The 10,300-nt window shown below is 62.8% G+C and overlaps 1 protein-coding gene across 1 annotated transcript in view; it reads right to left on the bottom strand.

Moving 5' to 3' along the window:
• Nucleotides 1-10,300, bottom strand: part of LOC121017501 (kinesin-like protein KIF19) — a 39,867-nt gene that overhangs the window by 11,093 nt on the left and 18,474 nt on the right. The window contains exons 10-15 of the mRNA XM_040455734.1: nt 9,732-9,909; nt 8,433-8,604; nt 6,205-6,475; nt 5,692-5,813; nt 3,997-4,124; nt 168-276 (exon numbers count right to left, since the gene is read on the bottom strand). Of these exons, the coding sequence (XP_040311668.1) occupies nt 168-276; nt 3,997-4,124; nt 5,692-5,813; nt 6,205-6,475; nt 8,433-8,604; nt 9,732-9,909 (980 nt within the window). The remainder of the gene's footprint in view (nt 1-167; nt 277-3,996; nt 4,125-5,691; nt 5,814-6,204; nt 6,476-8,432; nt 8,605-9,731; nt 9,910-10,300) is intronic.

Below are 10,300 nucleotides of genomic sequence, written 5' to 3'. Positions count from 1 at the left end.
CCTTCCGGGGCGCATCCCCCCCCCCGTCCCCTCCCCCCCCCCCCCCCCCCCCCCCCTCTGCCCAAGAGATTTCTGATCACTGTGCCCCCCCCCCCCCCCCCCCCAGCTCTGCGGGGGCAGGAGAGGCCTCCCAGGAGCCCGGGCCCTGGTTAGGGCCGCACACCAACCTCATGAGCCGGAGGCGTTAGCAGGATGCGGAGGGATGGCAGAGGGAGAAGGGAATCCTGCTTTCCCAGCGTTTTCGATGGTGTGGCTTGCGACGACGTGTAGCCACCGCTGTGGGGGACACACAGAGGCAGTAGCTGAGCCAGCTGCCAGGGCCCCTCGGCCCTGCCTCCAGCCGAGGAGAGTGGAGACTGAACCCCAGGACGCCGCGGCCCACGTCAGGCCAGGGCAAGCGGCATCTGCACACTGCCGCGTTCAGGGGCCACGCCGGGAGTCTGAGCTCCGGGTCCTTGCGGAACCTGAGGGGGGCCACAGGACCCCCCCGAAGTTGTGGTCAGCTGGACAGAAGCGCACATGGCCCGGGGACTCCACTGCAGCTGGCTTCTGACATGGGGGCAATCTTGTGGGGGACGGAGGCCCTAACTGGTGGGGTCTGACGCCAACTCGGTGTGATCGTGCCAGAACTGAACTGCGGCACACCCAGCTGGCGTTAGATCCGCTGCGGTCGAAATGGAACAGGAGGAAACATCTAAGCTCAGGCCCAAAGAATGGCAACGAAAGAGCTGTGCCGAGCCCTGGCAGAAGACCTTGCCAGGTAGGAGGAACAGGGGGATCAGCATGGGCCAAGGCCCTGGGGCAGGGGCCAGCTCGGCACATCCGAGGCCCAGCGAGGAGAGGAGGGTGGGACAGAGACACAGGAGTTTGCCCGAGACCTTGTGTGGAAGACTTTGGCTGTTGGAAGGGGAAGGGACCTCTGACAACTTCCAGCCAGAACTTTCCCCGGTCCTACCGTGTCTACTGTGAAAGAACAGGGTTTCCTCACCTTCCGTCAGGTCAGGTCACCCGTGACTGTAAGAACAGAGCATCACGCATCAAGCCCAGGCTCCCTGGCGAGTGGCCTTGGGCTCCTGACCTCTGCTGTCTCATCGGTGAAACCGGGACACTGATAACTCGAGCCACTGGGTAGATCGCTAGCTGGATGACAAGGTGTTTAAGCACCACGTGAGCCAGCGAGGCCTCTGGGTGCTGTCAGTAGGGCACAGGGCTGCCTAGCACCGCGGCCAGAGTCCAAACCAGAGACAAACGTTTGGCCTGCCCTCCTGCGCCCCCACTTCCTCACGGTGAACCTCGGGCAAGGCGCTGGGCCCTGCAAACCTGCTTCCACCTGTGGAATGAGACCCAGAGCAGCGGGGACCCTGTCGCCGAGGCCACATCTGACTTGGGCAGTAACGCTTCCTATGCCAGCTCCAGACTTGGTACGTGGCCATGAGAGGCCCCTTGGGTCAGGGAGCAGCCTGTACCCTCTCCCCACCTGCCCCTCGTAGGATAGAGACTACGTCTGTCTCGTTCCCTTCTCAGTGCCCTGCACAAGCGCTCAGTCAGTATGTGGTGAGGTTTGGCCGATACTCTGCTCCCCTCCCCAACAGCCACCCCTCTGCTTGTGCAACAAGCCCCCGTGTTACTCCGCGTGACAATGTGTCCAGCCTGGAGACATGGGTCGTGACCGCTTCATGCCAGTTAGGGTCCTCCTTTCCCTTTTCTGTACGGAACTGGCCCAGGAGAGAGCAGGTGATTGACGGACTTAGTGACATCTACTGGGGAAGGTTCTCAAAGGGACTTTTCTCCCAGATAAAAAAGCAAGGCCAGTCCTCTCTCCCTTCCGTGTTTAGGTGTGGTTATATGAAGGTGTGATCTATGGAGCTGTGGCAGCCTCTTTGACCACAAGGGGAGACATCATTTACGTGCCAGGGACGTGGGCATCATCGAGTCATTTAAACAATGGCCCTGAGTCCACTCATCCTCCAGACTCTCAGACAACAGACACCTGTTTACATTGGACCAATCTCACTGAGAATTCCGTTACTCACAGCCGAAAGCGTTGAGTCCGGACCAGCGGCAACTGGAAAGTGTAAGAGCCCGGGAAGAAGCCCGGCTCCTGTACAGGAGCCCCACTGAGGTGAGAGGCCTCCTGCCCCCACCCCCTGGCATTCGGTCCTCCTTGTAATGGCAGCTCTATCTGCCGTGTCCCCACCACGCCCGACACGTGTAGCCCTGCGGGGAGGTCACTGTTGGCCCCGTGTAGAGACGGGGCACCTGAGGCCCAGGGTGGCCAGTCACGTGCCCAGTACCATGGTGTGGGTGACCGGCACAGCCAGGAACCAAGCTCTGGTTGGTCTGGCTTGGGGGCTCGGCTGCCAGCTGCCCACGGGCAGGGCCCCAGGGCCTCAACCCGAGGAGGGCACAGGTGCTGGGCCTCAGCCACTGCCATGGGAACCGGCTGGGGCGTCGTAGGAGAGGCCTCGGGTGGCACCAGCCCCCCCCGTGTGCAGGGACACAGAGCTCCTTCGTGCCGTCTGCATGACGCCAGCGTTCCAGCTCACGGCCTGCAGATGGCTCGGCCTGCTGTCTCGCCACGGTCCGGGCTGTGGCTGCAGGTAAGGCCTGCATGAGGCGAGGCACGGCCCCCTCCTCTCTAGGCTGAGGATGGGAGGTGGGGGGCCCCAGGCTTCCTTTGCAACCGATCTACAGTGAACCCCGTCTCAAGGTGGGATCGACACCTGCCTTCCCTAATCAGGGGGCTGAGCAGCAGGTTCGGGCGGGTGTGGGCCCAGGGGCAGGTGGAAGAGGTGTCTAGTCTTGACCGAGGGATGGGGCACTTTGTTTTTATATGCACACACACATACGCGAACATACGTGCACACACATGCACCCACATAAAACTCACACATACACACACGCACACACACTTGCACGCATAAAAATACACAAACGAGCACATCCATGTGTTTGTGCACACATGCATACACATATGTGCTTATAAATGTACCGTGTGCACACACACACAGATAGGCACGCACGCACCAAGGTTGGAGCCCTGGTGACTTCGCTACCCCAAAGGGCACAGCCTAAGCCTGGGCATCGCAGCCAAACAGGGAGTCTAGGCCTTCGCTGTTCCTGATTTAGACAAACCAGCTGCAAAAGTATTTGGGGCAAAACTGGAGAGATCTAACTCTAGGTAGGAAGCAGCAGTAATTCAGGAATGGTGGTTATGGAGGGAGGTGTCCCAGATTTAAAGCATATGACCTATGTCACAACGTCTGTGACGCAGTGCATGTGCCCTCCCCAGGTTCCCACGTGGAAGCCTTGACCCCTGGTGCAACCGCCTGGAGTGCAGTCGTCGGGAGGTGATGGCGGCTAAATGGGCTCACCGAGTGGGACCCAGATGGCAGGGGACCGTGTCCTTGCGAGAGGGGGGCGAGGCCTCCACCACGTGAGCACGCAGCACGGGGGCGGCCACCTGCAGCCAGGAAGACGGTCCTCACCAGAAGTCTGCCCGCCAGCCCTGGCATTTTGGACACCCAGCCTCCAGGACTGTGGAAGCAAATGCCCTGTGGCCTGCGCACCCCCCATCTGTGACGTCGTGTGAAGCAGCCCGAGCTGGCTAAGGCCCGTGACACACACTGGCAAGACGCTAACCATTAATACGAGGGAAGTCTGGGAGTGCTCGGTCTACGAGTCTGTCTTGGGTGCTAGAAGACACCAAAGCAACGAGTCGACAGAGGAGAGGATAGAAACATTGGCGGTAGCACCAGGAGGCTGATGCTGAGCAAAAAGTGTGTGTCAAAACGGCACCAAACTCCCCAACCTAGGTGAGCACCTCCTAGGACGCGCTCACTCGTCCTAACCCTACAAGGAAGGGATATCGACACACTCCACGAGAGGCGACGCCGGGGCCAGGATCCTGGGCCGGCCGCCAGCCCTCCCACCACACTCCACAGCCGGGCCTGAGGGCGCAGTGATGCGGGGTCGCGAGAGGGAAGAACCGGGTACCTGTCCTCCTCCAGCAGCATCAGCGGCAGTTCAAACTGGGCACCCCACGGGAGGTCCTTCCTGTCGTCTGGCCAGTCCCAGCTAGCCTCCTCCTGCGGTGCGGGGGACTTATTCAGAACCAAGCCGTCCTGGGGACAGACGGGGAGCTGGGGGAGGCTGCACGGACCACAGACACAGGCAAGCCATGTCAGCAAGCAGAGATCCCCGAGGGGCCGCAGAGAGGTCCCTTTCCCGCTGGCCACCATCACTGGAAGAAAACCAGCCAGCAGGGAGGCCCGCGAGCCAGCCTGCCAGCTCACTTCCGGCTGGCCCTCCCCAGCACAGACACAGAAAGGAGGCTCTGTGCAAGGGCGAGTGCCAGGGACCGCCAGGGTGCAGCCTTGACCCTGGAGCAAAAGTGGTGCACAAGCCAGACGCCTGTCGGAGAGCCCTCCAAAGTCTGCAGGCCCTTGAGAAGACACGCAGAGTCCTCAGGTGACCCAGAAATCCCACTTCTGGGCATCCACCCCAAGGACGGAGAGCAGATTCATCTACACCCGTGTTCACGGTAGCATGTTCACAAGAGCCAAGGGGTGCAAGCACCCAAGTCCATCAGCAGGTGACTGGATAAACACAGTGTGGTCCGGCCGCACACAGCGCGACGGCACTCGGCCTCAGAGAGGAAGGACATTCGGACACCTGCTCCCCCATGGATGGACGAGGGCGTCGTGCTCAGTGAAGTAAGCCTGGCACGAAAGGACAAGCGCTATATGGTCCCCGGAGTGGTCGAATCCACAGAGACAGAGAGTAGACGGTGGAGCCGGGGCTAGGGCATGAGGGTTTAATGGGAACAGACTTCCGGTTTGGTATAACGCTTTCTCTGAGCTCTGGGAGTCCCTCTAGGGAAGGGAACCCGATGGTGGTCTTGGGGACCCTGACATATACTATAGGACAGGCGGAAGGGTGGGGAGGAGGTCCCACAGCAGTAGCATGCGCGGGGAACCAGATGGCTGCGTGGGAACTGAGCCAGCACAGCCGGGGAAGTGGGGAGCTCTCAGCACAATGTGGGTACCTGGGACCTCTAATCGGGGGCGAGAAGCACCTTTACGGGCAGTCAGATCCACACGCGTGGGCTCCTGCCCCTCACCAACCCTGCCCCAAGCCCGGGGAGCCCTTGGCCTCTCTCCTAGGAAGGCGCAGCTGAGGGGCCCTACCTAACTCAGGGCAGGGGGAGAGCTGGGAAACAGGACTGGTGTGGCAAATGAATGCAGAGCCCCCTCCCCAGCCTTCCTCTCTAGGGAGTCCCCAGATGGGCCCCAGACGCCATCCACCATGCAGGGGACTGCTGGCTCACCCTGGAGGAAAGACCTAAAACCACATCCCTCCCAGGGTCCCCGTGGCACCGAGGTCCAGCCCACACTCAGGCTCCCTCCCATCAGCCCTCTGTCTCCCACATGGGGTGTGCAGCAGTCCAGGGTCCCAGGCCTGCCGGTGAACAGCACAGAGGGCCCCGGTCCCAGCCTCCCCGAAACCCTGCACCCTTGCCACTGGCTCGGCCTGCCCAGCGCCGCTGGCCCCAGCACCTGCTGCGGGGGAGGGGGCGGGGAGGGGGGTTCCCAGGTGTCCTCTTCCCACCGTCAGGGTCAGTCCCCTCATGGGGCCGGGGCGCGCAGGAGGGGACAGCGAGCACTGGCCTGAGCCCCCAGGCGCACTCACCCGCAGGGAGCTCGACATGACCGAGTGCAGCAGCAGCAGCCGGTTCAGCGAGCCCGCACCCAGCTCCCGCAGGATCAGACCGTACCGCTCGTCCAGGGACTCGGGTACCGCGAGGCCGCCACCTGCAGGGGCCGGGGAGAGCGGGGGCGGGCACACGTCCCTACTTGCCGGAAGGACAGCGTCCTCTTTCCTCGGAACCTGGAGGCAGATACTCCAACCCGATAAAGGCGGATTTTCCGGACGGTGGGTTTTCCGGGGGGTGCCCCCCCACCCCCGCACTCCCCAGTGGGTGGTCTGTGCACCCTGCATGCGCGGACGGATTTCTTGTGCAAACGGATTTCTTACGCTAACTGCGCATAGCACGCGCGCCGTGCCTGGCTCTTCCTCACTTACCTGTACCTCCCGGAGAGTGTCCTGTGAGCGGGGCTGGGCCGGAAGGGGCAGTGGTCTTCCCCGAGCACGCGCGGCACCCCCCCCATCCACGCTTCCCAGGGCCAGGCCGGGCGGGCTCACCCTCGATCAGCTGCCGCTGGTCCCGGAGGAGCTGCTCACAGAGCAGCCGGTGCTGGTGGTAGCGCTGGATCACGAAGTCCTTCTGCCACAAAAGACTCCTCCTGCGCAGGCCGTCGGCCCGCAGCTCCGTGTTCTCGGCCTCCAGCTCGTGGGCCCAGCACAGCAGCCGCAACACCTCCCGCTGGTCCTCGCTGCTGGCCTGCGCAGGCAGCAGCTGCTCCAGCTGCGAGGCCTTCTCCTTGGCACTGGCCAGACGCTGCTCCAGCCCCGCCTGGCGGAGACACCGGGCGTTCAGGGCAGGGGCCCGGGGCTCGGCTCCCAGGTCCGCTCGCTCTTGCGGGCTCCGCTTCGCGGATCAAACTCAGGGAGACACAGGGTGACCCATCGGGCCCCTGGACGTGCGGCCATCGCCTGCGTTTACCGTGTCCTTTATTTTCTGTGTCCTGATGCTTCTGCACCTGGGCTCTGGCAGTCCCTGGAGGGACTGCCCTCCCCAGGGCCAGCCAGTTCCTGAGGGTCCTAAACCCCTCACCCAGGAGCACACTTCTTGGATGCAGACCAGCCAACCCAGAGCCCACACCCCGACCCCCTCCTCCGTGGGGCCCTCACACTCTGGGCCACTGTCCCCCAGTCCTAACCCCCAGGGACCAGACAGCCGGGACAGCCCCCATGCCCTGGAGCCCACTGGAATCACCCAGACTGGCCGGGCCTCAGCCTGCTCACCCTGCCTCGCCCGCTCCTTCCCGCAGAAGCCACAGTAAGGCTCTCACCCAAGCACCGCCTCCCTCTGCCTCCTGACTGGCCCTGGGGCGTCCCCTGTGGCCCGCATGGCATCCCGTGCCCCCTCCTCTGGGAACTGCCAGCGAAGACTATCTTTCCAACGGCGGTCGTCTCCTGGTGTCCTGGCCCTGCTGTGCCTCACAGTTTCCACAAACACACACTCAGAACACACCCTCGGACTCACCCCTTGCCGTGTGTCCACCGTGGGAAACCCCCACTCGCACGCCCACCCCCAGAACCGCAGCCCCGGGCACAGGTCAGCTGACAGCCCCCAGTGCGGCCCAAGCCGTCCCATCTTCGTCTCCGGGAGGCAGAGGGGGCGACTTCGAGGGAGTTGGCTCGGCTGCCTGGCATGGTCCTCCTCTTCTGCCTGAGGTCCTCCCCGGCCCCCGAGACACCAGCAGCCCCTCCCCCAGCCCCAGCAGCCCGTCCGCGGGTCCGGTACGACGCTGCCCCGCGCCACATTGCCGGCGTCGGTGGGAAGAATCCGGCAGACGGTCAGCTTCAGTGGCGGAGGGTCTCGTGTGCCTTTACGTCCCTAGGCCTGGCGCCACACGGGACGCTTAAAAGGTAAGTTTGTCTCGAACGGGCGGGTTAACTCACGAACGGACTCGCAATTCCACGCTACGCTGCATCTCCGAATCCAAATTTGACTCCTGAACTCATGCTCTCTGCTGATGCACATTATGGTTTCAGCAGGAGGCATTTTTCTTATTGCTAAATGCCGGGGGGCTTCTGAAGTGAGACCACGTAGCCTCCAGACTGCTCAGGGACACGCAGCCCCGTGAAGACACATGCTGGTTTGGCTGCAGAGCCTCGAAGCAAAGTGCCGCCTGCTTTCAGCACGTGGCGCTTCCCCCCTTGCCAGAGAAGACACCCGCGGACGTGTGACTAGAGGGCGCTTCCCGGCTCCCCAGCCGTGCCTGCTCTGCCGGGACTGTGACAACGCGAGCTACTGCATGAGAGGCTCAGAGAAGCAGCCGGCCCTTGCTTCTCCAGGAGGAACCGGGCTCCCTCTGGCCGTGTCCCTTGTTCTGCCCCCCTCGGCACCGCGTGCCCCAGGCCTGACTCGGGGACAAATGAGCCAGAGGCCACGCATGGGAAGCACTTGCCCACAGGACCCCTCAGAGCTGGAGACACGCTGTGTGTGCAGACAGGCGGGTGGGGTTGCCCCGCGGCTCCTGGGTCCCCCAGGGTCCGCCCATCCTGCACACCGACCCCCGCAGCCCCGCAGCAGGGAGGTCATGGGCTCCGCAGTCAGTCCAGGTCACATGCAGCACTGGTCCCCCCACCCCCTGGGGCCTTGTGACAGTTTATCTCAGCCCCCTGAGCCTGGATGCCATGCACAGGACGGCGGTGGGTGGCCCCGCTCGGTGACTGTTGTCACGGGGTCACCATCCGTGCATTAGCAGTGGGCATGCCCGCGCACGGACAGCCCCTGCCCCCACCTTGAGGGCCGCAGCTTTCCTCTGCTCAGCCAGAAGTGTGTTGACCTCCTCTCTGGCCACGGCCACCTCAGGCGGCTCCACGGACTCGCCCTCGTCCCCGTCTGCCGGCTCCTCGTCCCCCTCCGGCGTCCTGTCCCTGTGCACGAGGTGCTGGGCCTTCTCCCGCTCCCAGCTACGGCCGCAACAGAGGGGGCAGCGGTCAGGGTGCCGGCCCCCACCCCAGCCGGTCTGCCCGCAGGCCTGGACCTGACAGTGGGACAGACGTGGGCCTGTGGCCTGACCTCCTCTATGTGTACAAACAGAGGCGTGAACGACAACTGGAAGGAAATCAAGAAGCAGTGAGCGCTAGGCAGGATTGTAGCAATTAAGCACAGGACCCTGCAGCCGGCCCGCCACCCCCACCCTGGCTCTGCCCCAAGGCTGCCCGGGTGACCTCGGCCTTAGAACGTGGCTGGCAGGCGACAGCACAGCTGGGGCTCTGAGGGCTAGCTGCGATGGCCCCCTCGCAGGGCAAAACCTCGAAGGTGCACAACAGGGCACCAGGCTGGGTCTGAACTGCCACGGGCACCGTGGGGAACCGAAGGAAGGGAGGAGCAGGGCTGGGACCAATAGAGGGACGGAGAGTGTTTCCCGCTACCAGAATCCCTCTAGTGCGGCCATCACACCGTTTGTGTAAGTTAGAAAACAAACAAGGAGGAAGCAGCAGGGGGAGGAGGAGGACTGAGTTGAAGCTCCTGCAGGCAGCGAGCCGGGTGTGCCGGTTTGTCCAGGGCAGTGCCAGCACGCTATTGTAAGCAGCGCCTTCTCCTCTCAAACGTGTCCCGCTCTGGATGACAACTTACATGATCAGCCCCTCCACACGTGGTCAGGCTACTCACAGCAGGTAGGAGTAGCAGGTGTGTGCCATGGTAGAAGCATCCTGGCCTCGTGACTGTGCGGCCTTGGGCAAACCCACATCCCCTCTGAGCCTCAAAATCCTCTGCTGTGAGATGGGCTTGACCCTAACCTTCCAGGCTGGCTCGGGATTCCAGCCTAAGACAAAGAAACCGAAGGGACCTGGAAGCCTGCTCCCACCCGGCCCGGCTTCGCCCCGGGGGGCAGGAGAGCAGGGATGGACTGGGCCAGGAGTCCTGCCTGGGAAGAGAGGGCCACCTTCACCAAAGTCCCTGCTGGGGGCCTGCAGGCAGTAGAGAGGGGCTGGACGACGGCAAAACAGGAGCTCCCACCGGTGGCCCCTCTGGCCTCCCTGCCCCAGAGGGATGGATGGTGCCCAGGACCTGGCTAAGTGGGCACACTCACTCTGCAATGGTCAGCAGGTGGCGGGACATGTCAACGTGCAGCTCTATGTTGGTGTTCTCCAGTTCCACCAGGCTGCGCCGCATCTCCAGCTGCTCCTTGAAGGCCCCAACGAGCTGCGCCCGGATCTTGTTCATCTGCCGGCAGCTGTCCTCCTCTCCGTCGTGTGAGGGGATCCTGACTGGGGGCAGGGAGAGAGCCAGCTGCCCCAGGAGCAGTGACACGTAAGCCAGGGTTGAACTCCATGCCTGTCTACCAACACAGGGTCTGGCCTGTGGAGGAGCTCTATACACATGTTTGGATGGATGGATGGATGGATGGGTGGGTGGGTGGCTGAGGGATGGATGGATGGAAGGATGGAAGGATGGATAAGTGATAGATGGGTGGATGAGCGGATGGGTGGGTAAAGGATGGATGATGGATGGGTGAATAATGGATGCATGCATGCATGGATAGGTGGATGAATGGGTAAGTGAATGACGAATGGGTAAATGGATGGGTACATAAAGGATGGGTGGATGGATGAATAGATGATGGATGGATGGATGGAGTGGATGGATGGAGAGATGGAT

This window comes from Herpailurus yagouaroundi, unplaced genomic scaffold, assembly GCF_014898765.1.
Source record: "Herpailurus yagouaroundi ecotype Mexico unplaced genomic scaffold, PumYag 216, whole genome shotgun sequence".
In the NCBI taxonomy this organism is placed as follows: domain Eukaryota; kingdom Metazoa; phylum Chordata; class Mammalia; order Carnivora; family Felidae; genus Herpailurus; species Herpailurus yagouaroundi.
The sequence above is the reverse complement of the archived record's forward strand: the minus strand, read 5'-3'. Positions and strand labels throughout refer to the sequence as shown.